The sequence below is a fragment of the Dunckerocampus dactyliophorus genome, chromosome 19 (assembly GCF_027744805.1).
Source record: "Dunckerocampus dactyliophorus isolate RoL2022-P2 chromosome 19, RoL_Ddac_1.1, whole genome shotgun sequence".
Taxonomy (NCBI): Eukaryota; Metazoa; Chordata; class Actinopteri; order Syngnathiformes; family Syngnathidae; genus Dunckerocampus; species Dunckerocampus dactyliophorus.
The window spans coordinates 11,318,180-11,337,109 of NC_072837.1; the positions used below are offsets into that span (position 1 = coordinate 11,318,180).

Genomic DNA, 18,930 nt, shown 5'->3' on the forward strand with positions numbered 1-18,930 from the left:
AATGAATACAATACTGTTCTACTGAACAATGGCGGCACACTGCTTTCATCTTATCCACTTATCTTTCTCACCAGGAAGTGTTCAAAATAGGAGACGGCAAAACAGCATTCTCGCTAGCCATGAGTCCCACTAGCTAAAGCCTTTGTTTCAGTCATTTTCAATCTAATAGATTCTCATAGAAGGCCTTTTTCACACACACTCACAGAGCACAATCAAAGTTGTGCAACACATACATACGACGACTGGAAAAGTACTGGGAGACACAACGATGCATTGTTCTCACTCACAAAAGCTTTAAGGGATAGTTTGGAATTTTTGAAATGAAGTTGTATGACATCCCCATTTTTGGTGTTGAAGAAAGTATTTCCGGCTAGTTGGTGGGGTCACAAAAGTACCATAAATGGTGTATAAGCCACTACATTTTTCTTACTTTGAACCCTGCGTTTTTATCTAATCTCATGACATCTCCTTTACTTCTGAACGACTACAAATTGTTTAAATACTGAGCCGCTTGTGAGTACGTGAGGAAACGGTCGAGTTTTCGTTGGCAGGAGCCAATCACGAGCTATCAGTGCAGCCATAGCAAGCGTATCAACCCACTGCAAATCACAGGAGGTCATTATATACACCAGTATAACATCAAAACAGTCTGACTCACCGCGTCATCTTTCAAAGAACTTTACTAACAAAACTAAATTCATCACACAGTAACTTAGCATTCAAAAGGTATGCCTGACACATATACAAATATGTCCCAATATGAAAATGAAAAAAACCCCAACAACCTAAAGTTTTCCCATAAGTCATTGCGTCTGTGCAATGCATTCATTGAGGCGCCGCAATTACATCAGCCTCCCTCTGGGCTTTGGGCTTCTGGTCCTCTGGCTCCCTCTGGTGGACAGAGGAACCATTGCAGCGCCATTCACCATTTTCTATTTTCTATGCTCCTCTAACAAAATGCATTATGGGAAAACTTTAATGTTTTTTTCATGTTAAACTCATATTGGAACATGTTTCTATATTTCTGAGACGATTGAGTGTTAAGTTGCTGTGTGATGAGTTTGTAAGATGAAACCGTGCATCAGACTGTTATGAGTAATGACCTCCTGCAATTTCCAATGGGTTGACAAGCTCGTTGAGAGTTTTTTTATAGGTCATGATTGCCTCCTGTCAAAGAGCTGCCATTTCCTCACGGACTCGTGCCTGCTACAATATGTCATTTTGTAACGCGGACATGTGCGGCTTATGTAACAAATCTTATGAACAAATCAGTTTTACCTGTAAATTTAGTGGGTGCAGCACACACACTGGTATTGACGGTAATACATATGTTTCACAAAACCGTTTCTTTTCTCTCCCTTTGTATCACTATGTGCTTCTGCCTGCGTATGAGTGCCACAGTGTTTACATGCGCGGATGACGACCACTGCATCGTGAGAGAGTGAAAGTGAGAGCTAGAGTGGTATTGTCACAAAAGAAAATATCTTTAAAAAATGGTGCGGACTTGTAATATCTAGGCCACAGGTGTCAAACTCAAGGCCCGGGGGCCGGATTTGGCCCGCCATATCATTTTATGTGGCCCGCAAAAGCCTATTTGCCATATTTGTATATATATTGGAATTTTGTCTTTACTTTTATAAGCTTTATTTTCATTTATTTTACTTTTATACTATTGTAAAATTATATTTATATTATTGTATTTTTATTTGTATGCTGTAATTTAATATTTTTTACTTTATATAAATATATTTAAATAAGTAACAATTTTAATATATAAAAATATTTTTACAATAATATTAAAAATGTAGTATTTAAAACATATTTTTACAATAATTTAATAAACAGACAATCTTTCTTGCTAAATGTATTTGTTGTCAATATTGACAGAAAACCTTACATTTTTTTGTTGTCAAATCCAATTTAAAATAACTATTTTTTTTTATTAGTTATTAATTAAATATTAATGTAATAATTAACAAAATTCTAAAATAGAATTCTAAAAAGTGGCCCTCTGAGGATAACCATAACTGCAATGTGGCCCACGGTGAAAACCAGTTTGACGCCCCTAAACTAGGCTGTAACAACAAAAAGTGTGTCTGCATCGTTTTCCTGTCCCGGACATTGCTATTTAGAAACTTTGTCTTTTTGCTATACTGACTATAAATTGGGAACCATAGTGGCCAGGATGAAACAGCTTTGTGTGTGTAGTACACTTCAACGAGGACGATTACGTTCCTACACACCCAAAACAGAGGAAGAAACATGTTTTGAGGAGTTCTGCTGTTCCAGCACCCCTGGTAGGAAGTAGCTATACTAGCTAATTAGATGCCGCCTACCATCTTGTTTACATGGTACCGGTATTACACTCGGAACAGGCTCCGCTAGTAACATTGTGCGCAGCCAATCACTAAATGTCATATTGCCAGTGAAGCCGCTACTTAACATTACAGTATATGATGACTGTTACTATTCTTGTCACCTACGTGGAAGTGTGGTCATCGCCACGTTTCTGAGTGTGCTTCCAGTCACAGTATGTGTTAGCTGTTGCCAGTCACTGTTGATGCAGTGCTGGGGATGTCATACAACTTCATGTCAAAAGATCCAAACTATCCCTTTAACTCTACACTCAACTTAACTTTCACTCTCTAGAGGGGCGCAGCATCTGCTGGCATTTGACTCTGTGTACTTTCATTCTGGGCTCTTCCTCATTGATGTGGAATTGTGTAACAAATAAACCATAACATAATTCCAGCCAAACTTTTCGTGGGGGTTACCTTCCAGGACTAACAGCAATTGGTGAACAACAGTGCGTAATTGATATGCCCATAAAAATGTCTATACTTGACACACAGCGCGCTCTTCCTCCTCCAAACCCACCTGCTAGCTTGACGTCAGCGCCTAGAAAACCTGTTTGCAACCTTCCAAACACGTTATACATTATTAGAGATCTCTAGACATGAAATGACACCCCTATAGTCATCTTTACACTCCTGTTACCCAATATGGTAGACATAAGAGAAGATAAGATATTTAAGACATAAATAAGACTCGTGCTCGTGTGTGTTGCTGTAAATGTGTTCACTAAAGGAGCCGAGTTGCGGGCGGACAGGAAGTGACGTTGCGGGTTTAGGGTTGAATGTTAGCTTGGCGTGGGTTACGGCCGCAACAGTAGCCCCGCATTAGGGATTATTGTGAGAGCATTCAAACCTGCAATAAAAGCCTGTTGTTCCGGCGATCATGTCTGGTGCTTGTGTGTCTCACCCAACATTACAGTAACATTACTGACACCACGTGTAGTGACCAGTGTAGAATACTACACATCATCATAACGTCTTTGAATGAGTCTTCTGAATGCAGTATATTTAGTGTTTAATTCGTTTAGCCATTTTTATGCTTGCTACTGCTTAATTTAGGCAAAAAATGTATTACATTTGCTTAAATATGCATATTTTTTGACTGATAATAGGCCATAGTCAACCATGAAACAGCATGACTTATTCATTTATATATTTTTTAAAAACCATGATAGAGTCAAGCCACGAAATTCAAAGCACAATGTGGTGAGAGACGACCGAATATAAATTGCACTTTTGCATCTCACACACAACAATGGTGAGTTCAAAGACTGTCGAACAAAGTATGAAATCTTAACGCAAGACAGAAAAACATCAAATTGTGGACTTTAACAGTGGTACATGTATTCTCGCACATTTTATCCGTATTATCATGTATTGATACATTACAGATTTAGGGTGAATGACATTAAAAACAGCCTTTTTTTCTGAAAAATAGGGTTCGATTTTTTAGCAAAAATCAGCAAATTTACAGGGCTGGGAACGCTGAACCCCGAATGTGCAGGGATCCACTGTAGTTTCTTGTTCAGTCATTCAAACCAGAATAAACTCTAAATTAGCGTGAAAGAAGGGTGAATGGCTTAGTTTCACATCTCACATTATTTTTCGTCTCCAAAAAACAAACCAAGAGAAGAGCAGCGTGAACGGACATCATAAAAAAAAAAAAAACAGAAGCAGCCTTACAAATGTTTTGATGAGGTACATACCGATGAATTTCCATTTTAGATGCCAGTGCACATCTTTGGTTGTGGACGCTTGCAGAGGCTTTGCAAAGTAGACCCGACGACTGGATCTGCATGGCTCCACACAGCGACCATCCACTTTCTGCTTCACCCACTCCTCACCCGTCCTCCCCCAGAGCTTTAGTTGCTAATACACGGCAAACCTTGCTCCCGATGGCAACCCCCGTCATGGACAGACCTTCCCCCTTGCGTTGGGTATCCGGGGTAATCTGTCGATTCCCCTCCCTCCTACCAAACTCTTCTCTTCATGATTAACGCCGGCTGCCGCTGCTATGAGGGGGAATCCTTACTTATTCACATGTGCCGTGTCAGCAAGTCAGCCAATCGAGCGAGCCAAGAGTCGGCCAGGGATGCTTTTTTTTCCGGTGGCAGGAGCAGACAGTTCAATCCTGGCTTTCTCACTGCAGCTGCTACAGCAGGCGGGTATCCAGGCAACAGGCTCTTGCGCTCTCGGGGGCTCCCTGACAAGAGGGAAGCTGTTACAGGGAAATCACCCCTTGGTTGAGCCACACAGCCCAGGGCAAGATCCAAAAAAAGGGCGATGGGGAGTGAATGTGTCTTCTGTTTTATCCTTCTGCTAAGCTAACTCATGTTGCATCTGTTCACCACTCCCTCCCTACCTCCCCTCCATGCATCGCTCACTCAGCTCCCTCTCTCTCGCTCTCTCTCGCTCTCTCACCCTCTCTCTCTCCCTGTCGCGGAATTAAATATGCAAGGTAAGTTAGGAAGAATGAGTCTGCGAGAATTAGACGTTTGGTGACATCGGAACAAGGACTGCTCACACATGCACAAAAAGATTCACTGTACGAGTGGCTGGATCATTCCAAATACAGTATTGATACCAATGATGGTATCCGTACCGGATCGATACTAGCTTGATGAGATCTTCTATGCTTATTTCTCAAATATCTGTGTTGTGGTTCATGTATCCCTTTTAGGGTTGATTGGTTGATTGACAAAAGTTACCACAATTGAAGAAAGAGAAACCATGTTTGACCAATGTGGAGATCTTACATATTTTTAAAATAAAACAAAAAAAACAAATTGAATGTGATCTGAACAAAACCATGACCTGTTTCTGAATCCCTATGGATGGCGTCTGGCAACTTTGAAACCATAGTTTCCCCTGCTTGGATACTTGAATCCTTTGACCCACTGCAATACTCATGACAACACAGTTGCTGTCAAAGATAAACTTAACCCTCAAACCCAAACCCTAACCCATAGTCCCTAACCTCTAACCCCAAACCAAAACACTAACCCTGGCCAATAACCTCTCACCTACCACAAACCTAAACCCTAACTCTAACCCCTAGCCCTAACACAAACCTAAGCCTGAACCAAAACACTAACCCTAACCCTTAACCTCTCACCCTAGCCCTAAACAATAGTCCTCATCTTAACACCTACCATAAACCCTAACCCATAACTCTAACTCTAGCCCCTAGCCCTAACACAAACCATAACACTAACCCTAGCCCAAAACCCTAACCCCGAACCCTTAACCAGTATAAAATATCAGACCCAACCAAAAAAACCTATTGCTGGTACTCATACAGTACGTACTGCGTGTCTCGAGGGATGAGGTTCCGCATTAAGTAACAAGCAGGTGCACCAAAAACTGCGTGGAATTGTGGCATGTGGTGACAGACCTATTGTCCTTACGCAACAGGTGGCATGAGAATAGACACTTCCTTTTTTAATCTTGTTTTGACAACTACACCAATCAGAATATAAAGCACAACAATCAACCACTACGTACTGCCATCGACTCTCACCAGTTGTTGGATAATAAAATGCGTACACCGTATTATTTTACGTGATAGAGCTGGACGACCTTTTTTCTTTCATTGTCAACTCAGCAACCTTGATCTTTTTTCCAATGCCAAACTTTTCAAAATAAAAGAGGAAACCCGTTTAGTGCTGTCAGTCCCTCTCTGGTTCATGGAAGGTGACAAAGTACCACTGGACTGCGATTTATTTGTAGATCAATTTTCATCGGAACAGACCACAAGTCCTTGGCCTAAACAGTATTTTTTGGGCTGATACTCAGCTCATACTCACCCAACTAACCAATGATGGAACTACGGGTCACTAACTGGTGACAAAGCCAATGTGGAAGGTAGTATTATCATTCCGTTTCATGAGGGTTGCTAATAATACATCTGAAATATGTGACTTACAGGCCACACAGCATGCAAGCAGCATGACTCTTCCATTCTCTAGATCAGCAGCAGCTCTGTGTTGCTGTCATATGACCTGCCTTTCCTCTGCTGTCCCGTCTGGACAATTATGTCATTGTTGCCGGGTGAATTTGCCCTGCAGGGCAAGTTTGACAGATGTACAGTACAGGACTGTAAGTATGGAGCCACTTCAGGCTCCGTATGTACGTTCTGTTTGCTGGATGGATAGATAGATGATGGACAGATAGATGGATTGATAAATTTAAAGCTAGATACAGTCGTGTGTGAGTCTGTATCGTCTTATGTCTTATTTTCTCTTATTATGTTTGGGTAATAGGAATGTAAAAGTGGCTATAGGGGTGGTATTACATGTCTTGAGGGACTTAATATGCATTTATAAAAAGGTCATAAACAGGTTTTCTATGCTCCAACGACAAAAATATTCCATTTATAAATAAGGAATCCTACTTCACGGAAATTCACTTATCACGGCTGGGCCCGGAACCGATTAACTGCGATAAACAAAGGATTACCGTAGATAGAAATGGAAATTAAGGCCAGTAGAATATGGTGATTAGTAGTAAGTGATGTTAAAGTGTCTGCAATCTTGGTCTTGGTGGCAGGCTTAGTCAGTGGCTACACCCGCACTAATGTTCTGTTGACAGAGACGCCAGACTCCACCAATCGGGGAGCTCGTTCCAACTTCTCCACCAACAAAACCACCACTCATCCATCTTGGGTTTTGTGTTCCGACATTTCGTGGGTACGTAAGCACTCCCACTAATTAGTACTGTATAAAAACGAAAAGAGAACTAAAACACTGAGTAACACTGACTTTTGTTCTTTTTAGTAAACTTTTTTTCCTTGATTATGCCTCCCAAGCATGTGTCAGATTCTTCCGATGGTCAAAGGAACGAGAAAGTACAAAGTTAACGCAAAAATGCTCAGAAAGTAGAGAACCGCCGACCAACATTGACTGCATGCCCGGCCCAAGCCGCGACCATCATGAAGGACAAAGACGGTATCTTTGAACATGTCAACGGATCTGCTCCAGCAGTGTAGCTCTTCACCCACCCAATAAGCCCCCCCCCCCAGACAACCACAAGGATAAAAGTAAAATGTTGCTCTCTTTTTCTTTGGTGTTGGGACTTTGGTGTTGATTTAGGTATCATTTAGGTCTAAATTCCAACTAAAAACTCAATTTATATCACTGTGATGCGAACGGAACGCTTACAGAGACCGAGGACCTCCTGGGCGTAATATAAATAACGTTAACTACACAGGTACACTCCCCGTCTTACGTATTTAGTCCTAAATACTGCCTTAAATGTAATATACTGTATAATATTTCAAGAACATAACTTAAAAAAAAAGAATTCGATTAAAAGTGATATCAAGACATGTTTGACAAACAGACAACTAAGACAGGAGCGTCCAAACCTTTTCCACCGAGAGCCGCTTATAGAAAAATTCAAGGCTTCGGGGGCCGATTTGATATGCTTCACATTTGTGTTTACAAAACATGCTAAAGCAAATCCATTGTAGGTCAACATATGCTAAGTAGTTAAATACAGCTGACCACATCCTGTACAAATTAGAAGTCAAGTCATTTTACTGTATTTTTTCATTAAAAAAATGTAAATAATGAATACATTTCCCGATTATCCAAATAGTATATACAGTCATCCCTCGCTACATCGCGGTTCGAACATTAATTATTAAATGATCACCGTTTCGTGGTTGACTATGGTCTATTATTAGTTGAAACATATTGAAATATAAGTGATATGTACTTGTAGTATTCTGGTCACTAGGAGTCAGTAATGTTACAATGATGAGATATGAGGTTATATTACATTAACTTCACACTGCATGGAGTCAGCCATGGCATGTTCGACAGAGTGAAAACAACTTCTCCCGTTCCATGTGGAAGTGGTAGGTTTTTGGCTTCCTACTTTGTCCTTCCCCACTCCGCTCGAAATCCTTTCTGAAGTTTAGCCATGCTATCGGCGGCTCGGCTGTCTCTTATGTCCCTGCAGTGATCCCACAGCCTGCGCAATGTGGTGTAAACAAAGAATAATAGGAGTGTAAAGTTAACTTTAGGGGTGTTATTTCATGTCTACAGAGCTCTAATCATGTTAAAACCCGTATTTAGAAAGTCTTAAAAAGTTTTTCTATGCTCTAACTACGAAATGTTTCCATTTATTAATATTGAGTCCTACTTCAGGTGAATTCACTTATCACGGTGGAGTCTGGAACCAATTCACAGCAATAAACGAGGGACGACTGCTGTATATATATATATAATTACATATATGGGCCAACACATTTATTCCAAATTTTTTTTGGAGGGGAGGGGAGTGCAAAGACAAATATAAAAGTAAATGATGAATTAGCCTACTTTATTCTATCTACAATTTTTTTAAAACTCAATATTTTTGGCTAATGTAATTTTTCATAGTCAATTAAAAAAAATTCTGACTCCGCCGTTTTTTTTTTTCAAGCCATTTTTCATTTGCGACTTTATCATGAGTATCCAAAACGAGGCCAAGCCCTGTGAAAAATACCTGGCTCCGCAACTGGAAGCAAGGACGGTGCCTGCGTGAAAGCTTATTCGCGACACTGGGCCTGGAGCGTGAGCGTTTAACACCCGAGACTCCTTTCTCCCCGCGCTGCGGTACTGCATGTGAAAATCACAGAAGTATAAATGCTCAAGTCGGGTGAAAAAAGCTGTGAAAGTGTCAAAGGAGAAATAGTCCAAAAGCAGAAGAAGTACCATCACAGAGACCAACACAGCATACGCTTTCGCCATAACCTCAGGGAACAAGTCTGCAAAGAGCGCTTTAATGTTTTCTCTGCTACAAAGCTCCTTTAGGAAATTACAGCCACTTTGGAGGCAATGAAGGAGAAAAACAGCCCATCACCACATGGTGTGTGATGACTGCTATCGTGTACCAAAGTAGGAACCTCCTTCTGATTGGACTGGGAGGACTAGAAGAGTCGCAGCTGTTCTATAAATATAAGAGCGCCTCATCTGGTGAAAATAGCACTTTTAAGAGAGGCGCTGCAAATAATGAATGAATAAGACGATGTTACTTCAGGTTAGCTGCTTTATCTGAGAGGGAAGGAGGGCTAAAGAGACGCCACAAGATACCAGTGGAACCCGTTAAAGTAGACGTCCCTCGGATCGGCTGACTCATGTCGACATAGGGGGTTGTTGGCATAAACATAACTAGCCGTTGCTGAGGAGAATGGGAGATAATTCAGTCGTCCCTCGCCACTTCGCGGTTTGAATTTTGCGGCTTCACTCGATCACGGTTTTCCAAAATAAATAAATTACTAAGTTAACGCAGTTTTGTGGTTGAATGCGTATTTAACTACTTATTCGTCAATAATACGTATATTTAATCAAAATGTACATATTTTTGGACTAAATTAAGCATTTTTCCAGCATAAAAAGGAAAATATAAATATAAGGCATTCAGAAGACGCATTCAAAGACATAATATGTAGTATTCTACACTGGTCACTAGGTGTCAGTAATGTTACATTGATGAGACAATAGCCACCGCAGGAAGTACGCTGTTCAGAAAAAAACAAGCTAACATGTGAGTCTATGTCAGTGGTTCTCAGTTGGTTTGGCTGCGGGACCCACCACTGCCCCTCAGTGACAAGTGGTGACCCAAATTGCGGGAAATTTTCTACTCAAAACTCTCATTTATAGTATATTTTAAGGCAGTGGTCCCCAACACCCCGGCCGCACAGAAAGAAAACATAATTTCCATTATTTCATTTTTTTTTGTTAGGTTTTATTTTGAAAAGTGGCCGGATTCTCTCTGTTACATCCGTCTCACTTGACGCATGTCCATTGTGCGTGTGCTAACTTTATCTCACGCCGCACAGATAGACTACTACTGTATTTTTACCATTTTTCTTTCACCTCATATTTGGTCTCAAATGCTGATACTATGTGGAAATGCATAAAAGGTAAGTTTTGATGACTTATTGAGTGCTAATGTGCACATTTGTTTCAAGTTAATTCATCCCAACGCACCATTTGAGAACCACTGGTATACCTTATGTGTTATTCATGTCTAATATGTCTTATTTTCTCTTATTATGTCTACTACATTGGGTAATAGGAGTGTAAAAGTGACTATAGGGGTGCTATTTCCTGTCTGGAGGGCTCTAATAATAAACCATATTTAGACATATTTTCTATGTTCCAGCTACAAAAATATTCCATTTATTAATATGGAATCCGACTTCGTGGCAATTCACTTATCACGATCGGGTCTGGAACCAATTAACCGCCAGAAACAAGGGATTTCAAATCCTTCAGAAATGATGTATTTTTTACATATTTGTGTAACTTAGCTTAGTTTCTTAAAAAATAAAAATAAAATTCCACTTTAGTGGTTTCCCCTGTGTTCTGGCTCAATCCTGTTGCTCTAAAATTACCCCTCTGAAAAATCTGGAATATTCTACAAGTCACCTGGCCCACAAAAAGTTGCATAATTCAGAGCCTCTGCAGGCTATGGCAAGGCCGAAAGTAACGTCGCTTATTGATTTTTCTGTGTATGTTGGATAGCATTTCAACTATGACGAGTGAATCACTGTGATGTGCCTAATACAGGGGTGTCCAAAGTGCCGCCCGGGGGCCATTTACAGACCGCAGCTGTTTTTTCACCGGCCCTTGGCACTTTGGAAATATATAATTCAACAGCAAAAATAAAAAAAAAAACAAATTTTACGGGAATAAAGACAAAATATTAGGAGAATAAAGTCAGAATGTTAAGAGAAAAAAATAGTACAACATTGAAATATTAAAGGCTAAAAGTGTTATTTTTATATCAGTCGTAAAATTATGAGAAACAAACAAAACAAAGTATAAAAAGTTGCAATTTTAGGAAATTTAGGTTGGGTAAAAGTCATAATATTAATAGAAATAAATAGTATAACATTGAGATATTAAAAACTAAGTGTTATTTTTATATCAGTCGTAAAATTATGAGAAACGAACAAAACAAAGAATAAAAAGTTGCAATTTTAGGAAATTTAGGTTGGGTAAAAGTCATAATATTAATAGAAATAAATAGTATAACATTGAAATATTAAAAACTAACAGAGTTATTTTTATATCAGTCGAAATTATTATGAGAAAAACAAAACAAAGAATAAAAAGTTGCAATTTTAGGAAATTTAGGTTGGGTAAAAGTCATAATATTAATAGAAATAAATAGTCTAACATTGAAATATTAAAAACTAACAGAGTTATTTTTATATCAGTCGAAATTATTATGAGAAACACACAAAACAAAGAATAAAAAGTTGCAATTTTAGGAAATTTTGATTGGGTAAAAGTTATAATACTCCAATAATAAAGTCAACATATTATGAGAATAAAGACATAATATTCACAGAAAAAATGTTTGAATTGAAATATTCTAAAAAAAATAAAATAAAAAGAGCAAAAATGGGGGGAAAAAAAGCAAAAAAGCGTAAGATAAGGAGAAAAAGTCCATTCATACTGATAATATGCTTGTCATTAATAACACAAAGCTGAAATGCAGGCTTTTTTTTTGTTTTTTTTTAAATATAACAAACGTCTCAACATATGACACACATTGGTTGGTTTAAAAAAAAAAAAAAAAAAGTGTCCACCGCATCATCTGATTTTTCTGTATGCGGTTTGGACACCCCGGCTTAATATCATCATGCTATTAGCATAAATGCCACGTAGCTATAATTAATGGATTTGCTCATTCTATGCTAAAAACTCACTCCTGTTACTTCAAAAGGAGTCATCCTGGCTTCTGAAACTTACAACAAAAATGAAATAACGTTGTCCTAAGTGGGCCAATACACATTTGGAGTACTTCAAGGCGTGTATATGAGATTTAAGATTTATTTTGCGAGTTAGAACAAGCAACTGGCACCGATTCGGTGGAATAAGTGGGAACTTTTTTGTAATTATAAGAAAAAGGTGACGAGTTGGTCGACTTAAACGGATAATTCTAATGTATCCTTCAACATACCTCACTGTTACAAACTGTAAGCCTAATTATACTCCGTACAGGACACTTTCATTTCTAGCGGATGAAGCAGTTCTTCGTTTGCCGGTGTGACCTATATCACTTGATCCCGCCGTCCATTAATAACTCCGAGCGAGCAACCAGAAACTTACGAGTCACGAGTCATCTTGGCAGCAACCGCGGGTGAATCCACCACCTCCGCCTACAAGAAAATTCTCTTGTCAAAAGTGTTTGTCCGGATCCTTGAGGTCTTTACTTCCTCTACAGACTCCTTGGCAGGCTGGAGGACGAACTGGCAGACTTCCGATGGGGGGGGTGGAGGGGAGTGAGTGGCCTTTAGACAGACAGTGATAGTGGGAGGGCGCACACCCACCCACACTCGTTCACCTCGCTGGAGCCGCGGCTAAAAGTGGAGTGGCAGGGGGGGACGGCGGGGGTGCAATGGGTGTACCGCTGTACCGCTGGAGAATGTAACTCTCCTCTTCACCAAAAATAGATATTGTGACCCGCATGCATCATCAGCCAGGATTATCCGGGGGGGGGATTTGTCGGGAGCCACCAGCACGAGGTCTGTTCATTCCATCCGGATGATACAATTGCGTACAACACAAGGAAACAATTGATAACGCCACAGACTTGCAGAGTTGTTTAGGAAGTTTTCTTCCTCGAGCACCAATAGGGGTGGAACGTTCCACCAGCGTCCAGTTGTCCCTCATTTATCGCGGGTCATTGGCTCCAGACTCGACCGAGGTAAGTGAATTTCCACGAAGTAAGATTTAGTATTCATAAATGGAATAATTTCGTAGTTATGACGTAGAAAACCCGTTTACAATCTTCGTTTTCAACGTTTTGTTTTGTAATGTTTTTAACATTAGAGCCCTCTAGAGATGAAATAACACCCCTATAGTCACCGTTACACTCCTATTATCCAATAAAGTAGATATAATCAGAGAAAAGTAGACATGAAAGGGTCCCTGAGATGATTCATCAACTTTGCTTGAATGTTATTTGTAATTATCTTCCACAATTTTTTAAAAAGGGAATGGTAAATTTGCAAAAAAAATGGCTGTACATTTATAGTTCATGGCGCCACCCATGACGGACCAGCTCTCGCAGTTCAGCCTCACTTCCGGAAGTGGCATCACTGGAGTGCTATCATTCAAACAAACATGGCGGTGCACGAGACAGAGGATGTTTACAGTGATTATAGCGCTGCGTCAATAGTTTCGGAGGAGAAACAAAGAAAGAAAGAAACATTTGGAGATGAAATGGAGAACTTGCGGAACATGGACTTAAGCATAAGACATGGAGAGGACTCCATGTCTTATGCTTAAGTCCATGTCCAGATTGGTCGCCTTCAAAAGACAGAATGGCAAGTGTAAATGGGCCTACAAATTATCGGCGATAATCGATATTATTGACCACATTTTTGGAGACCATTTTTTAAATTATTTCTATGGCATGATAATGACAGTACATCGTACGCGTTGGTGACCCCTGGTCAAGAGTGTTTAAATACATTAAACAGTCTTAGCAATGTCCCTCCCTCCCTCCCTCCATCCATCCATCCATCCATCCATCCATCCATCCATCCATCCATCCATCCATTATCTGTACCGCTTGTCCTCACTAGTCGGGGGTATGCTGGAGCCTATCCCAGCTGTCTTTGGGCGAGAGGTGTGGCACACCCTGGCCTGGTCGCCAGCCAATCGCAGGTCACTTAGTATGTCAATGAAGTAATTATTTCTCTCCCTTTTCAGTAAATCATCACAATTAGGACCCTATGATTCAATTTTTTTCCCCCAAATTCCCTTTTTTCCCCATTTTAATTTTGTCTAACTTCGTTTTTTTACCTTTTACACTTATTTTACCAGGATAGAGTGTGTACTTTTGTGAGAGTAAACACTGTAAAACGTGTCTGTATCGGCAATACCGGCCTTGTGTTTACTTGGTATCCGATCAATACTCACCTTTGCAGTATCGCCCGCCCCTAGTTTGATGTGAAAAGCTTGCATAATCTGTCTCCTTTAAAGCACTCTCCCACAGCCCACACACTCCATCCATTCACTAGCTTCCCTCCAGCCCGTCCTCTCCGTCATCTCCTCCATTCCCACACTGTGCATCCTTTCTCTGTCCCTCCCCCTCCCTTCATTCAGCGTCCCCTCTCTCCTCTCCTCAGCTCACCTCTCATGCTAATAGGTCTTAAGTGGGGTCTCTATGGTGATGTCCTTTTTTATTCCCGAAAGGAGAAACGGGCCATTGGGCCTGATGGGATTACACTTGTGTCTGAGGCCGAGCACATGACTGTTCGTGAGCTAGCGCTTGTATGAAACAACGGTACGAGAGAAGCTTGGATGAACACGGCAATCTTTCCAGCGTTCCGTTCAAAACAACTCTCAGTATCATGATAGAACAAAACAGGAAATTCCCGCAACACACACTTTTGGAACATAAGGAAGCGCTGGAGTGGTCGTGTTTGATCATGTGGCGTCGAGTTGACGAAGCTGGCAGGCCACCGCAGCAGCGCTAACGTTATGTGGTGGTTCCTTTCTCCCTTGTCTACATATTGGGATGCAGTACTTAAGGTCAGAACCACATAAAGCTGACTGAATATTGTTTTTTTAATTTGTTTTTGACGTTATTATACGTCATTATTACACGTCGGGGAGTGACGTCGGGGCTCCTGAGTTGAGTTTTAGCTCGTTGTGGATTATGGCCGCAACAGTAGCCCGTGAAATTATTATGATTGCAGTCGTCCCTCGCTCCATCGCAGTTTGAACGCTCTTTCACTCCATAGTGGTTTTAAAAAAAGAACGAATTAATAAATGACCATTGTTTCGTGGTTGACTATGGACTATTATTGGTCAAAAAATATATAAAAAGACAAGTTATATGTAGAGGGTTTCCCCTTGGATGTTTTGAAGCTGTGGTGGTGGGCTGCATCGAGGGCGGACGACCTCTGCCGTGTCGTACCACTGCTGCATCTGCATTTTTAAAATGCAAATAGCAAATTTTTTATGAGTTATTTATTTATTAACTTATTTATTTAACTTTAAAATTTAAAAAAAATAGCAGAACATGAACACGGGACATTGCAAAACTGTTCATTTAGTGGCAAAGTTGCTGAGAGCGCTGCCAGCGTTTACATCGCACTTTATTTACAAAGCACGTCGCTCGGTGTGCTCGTTTGGCATTAATTACAGGTGTCATGTCATATTAAAAAAAAAAAAAATACTAAGAGGTGAAGTAAATATGCTGTGGTGAACGACTCAACATCAGCTCACAGTTAGCCCGTGGCACACAAAAAAACGAGCTAGCTCGGTGCCGCCATATGTAAACAAAAATGCCAGAAAGTGGAATGAGATTAGATGGATCGGCGTAGAAAGGCTTAGCATGTGGCAAGCTGTGGTCAGTAGACTACACATTTCACGGCTATTGTCCATTCTCCCGAAAAGAAGAAACAACGTGAAAGTCATCACAAGATGTGTCGCCAGCAAGACAGACAGGCGATTCCGGTGCATGCTTATCAAAATAAAGCGCAGTGAAACATTTTCATGGTTGGCGTACCACCCGGTTAGCGTGTTTTGTGGTTTACGTCGCTAACGCGTAGCATACTTTTAAAATCACAAAACTTCCCTGTTAGAATGAAAACCATTACCAAAAGTCGTCACCGTCGTCCCCATCGGCGGTGGACTATGTAGTTCGTTGCTAACTTAACACAGTTACGCCAAAGATCTGTTTTCTGCAAAATAACGTTGTAATGTTTGCTAGACCAGAGGTAATGTAGGTAGAGGTAGCTAGCTGGTTAGCAAAGGTTGGCATTTCCGCATTTTCCACTTTCCAATTTGCCATTTTTCACTCAGACGCCTTCCATGAAATCGCTGACATAAATGTTAGAAGGAGCAGAGCAGTCTGCCATGTGCCATCTGCCTGGTTTGTTTTGGTTTTGGTGGTTGCACAAAGACGGAATACAGAAAACACAGCCAACTTGAATTCAGATCACACTCCCAAGCATTAGCCCGACATTACGGCTCAGATGGGAGCAGGAACTTGGCGCAATGTCATCCTTTATTGTCCACCACAGATGGCAACCTTACACGCTTGGGTTGAATCAGGGACTCTGAAGTTCTCTACAGCTCATTCCGCACTCCACTCATGATCACACAATGATGCATCAGACAATCGACAGGGGGGGTCCTCGCTGTCCAAAGTTTTAGACACAACTTAGACCTGTTTTTACTCCTAAATCACTCGCACTTTACACAGAACACATAAAGTACACATCAAATACTGTAAAGCAAAGATGAAACCATAATTAAACGAAATGGTACTGGAGGAAGACTACTACACTGCTTGGTTATCGTTGTCCATTCCAGAGGAGCAGATCCTTTCACGTGTTCAAAAGATACCCAAGTGTGGCGCAAGGGCCATTTGCGGCCCTCGGCTGTTTTTGGCACATTCTAAAAATATAATTTAAGAGCGGCGGCGGCGGCACAAATGGAAAACTCAGCCGTCATTTCACAAGAAAGTGAAAATTTAAAAAAAAAAGGCAAACTCTAATGACAAAAATGTGTAATTTTATGAGAACAATGTCATATTATGAGGAAAAATAGGTCGGTCTATCACTAATTTATATCTTGTTAAATTGTCCATAAATACGTTTTCTGTTTGCCAAAAATCTTTTTTCTATGTGTGTTTTATTCTGATTATAACCACGAACAACAAATTAAAGGCAAAAATCACAAAATCATTCAATAATCTTGAAAATGTTCAATTGAAATGTACCCGTATCAGCAACACTGGCGCTGCACTGACAAAACCAACATTTGCAGTATCGCCCACCCATGTTCTACAAATGGAAAACACGACATGTATTCTTTTCTGCTGTGGTCCAGATAAATAAGTGTAAAACTGTTATCGGCATGTTGAAATGTATGTCAAAAACTGCAGAGTGCAAGTTTTTTAGTCTCCTCATTAGCAAAAACAGCAAGGCGGACAGCTGCTGCGGACAAGGAAAGACAGATGGACAAACAGAGCAGCCACCTGTTTAAGTGCTCTCACACACACACACACACACACACACGCACACACGCACGCACGCACGCACGCACGCACGCACGCACGCACGCACGCACGCACGCACGCACGCACGCACGCACGCACGCACGCACGCACGCACGCACCCTGATTCATATAAACGCATTTGTGAAATCTAGTCTCCCAATTTACACATTTCTATTTTAAAAATTATTTTAAAAAATACAAATTAAATAACTAAAAAAATTATAATAATAATAAAAAACAATATTGGCCAAAAGGTGAAATCTAGTCTCCCAATTTACACATTTCTATTTTAAAAATTATTTAAAAAAATACAAATTAAATAACAAAAAAAATTATAATAATAATAAAAAACAATATTGGCCAAAAGGTGAAATCTAGTCTCCCAATTTACACATTTCTATTTTAAAAATTATTTAAAAAAATACAAATTAAATAACAAAAAAAATTTAAATACTAATAAAAAACAATATTGGCCAAAAGGTGAAATCTAGTCTCCCAATTTACACCTCCAAAGAGATTTCTATTTAAAAAAAAAATAATAAAAAATTAAAAAAAATACAAATGTGTTATGGACAAGCACTATGCTTATATATAATATAATATAATATACAATATATATAGAGACAAGTTGACATTATTTACACATCATATCACTTTAAATCCATGTAAAACCTATTTTCAAAAAACATCTATATGAAAGCTCCACTGCTTTTTACGAGTTGGCAGTCCTTCCCGTACTGAGGGACCTGCAGTGAAGCTGCCGGCATCTACTTTGGAATGGATTATACCACCACAACATACACAAAAACACACAAAGCCTGGCTGGCTGGGTTTGGGGAATTAGGATGCATTAGCATCCAGTTACTTACTACTACTTACTAGCAGTGACATGTGCTGCCAGAGGTTACTTAGTGGATAGCGCGGATCCCCGCATAGTCGCCGTTTAGCATGCGCAGGTTTTTTTCATGAAAACATTTTATTTGTGGGAAACCCTGCCGTTTTTTGAATGATGCCATTTATTGATAGCGGTGAATCCGCTTGATATTTACACCCTTCCTCACACATCACTCACGGTGCAACCACAAATAACACACACGGAACACACAACGTAACTGTACCACAAAGACTATGGAGGGTATCAAAATAAACGCTTACACACTAATATACTTGCAAAACTATACAATTTCACACAAATGTATAACCCACAAGGCATGCTGGGAAGCCCACGCACACGCTTCCCCAACAGGAATCAGTCAGTGCGTGAAAACGGGTCGTGTGTAAACAGTTAGCAGCGAGCAGGACAAGAAAAGGCAGCTAACAAACACCCGGGTGTGTGCACGAGCGTGTACGCATGTTCTCAAGTGTCAAAATGTGGTCACCTAGCAGCTTTTGAGTAGCAGCTGTGAAACTGTGAGCTGCCGGGAGACAAAGACGACGCGTTGCGCTGGAGACGTTTAAAAGTTTCATTAGGGTCTAATTTTTTTCCCCTCACGATAGTTCCTGCACGGAGCTAAATTGTCCGAAAAAAAAACCCATCTGTCTTTAATATTTT

At 40.2% G+C, this 18,930-nt stretch overlaps 1 protein-coding gene across 5 annotated transcripts in view; it reads right to left on the reverse strand.

The window, feature by feature from the left end:
• The window catches only part of enah (ENAH actin regulator), a 102,392-nt gene that overhangs the window by 73,484 nt on the left and 9,978 nt on the right, over positions 1–18,930 (reverse strand). The window contains exon 1 of one of the 5 annotated variants that reach the window (XM_054761853.1): positions 12,467–12,777. The exons of 1 other annotated variant lie outside the window; for it this stretch is intronic. In XM_054761853.1, coding sequence (XP_054617828.1) covers positions 12,467–12,480 — 14 coding nt within the window. In that variant the 5' untranslated portion in view covers positions 12,481–12,777. Of the gene's footprint in view, positions 1–4,060; positions 4,762–12,466; positions 12,778–18,930 lie in introns of those variants that run through there. 3 more of the 5 variants (XM_054761852.1, XM_054761855.1, XM_054761856.1) reach the window with 3 other exon arrangements.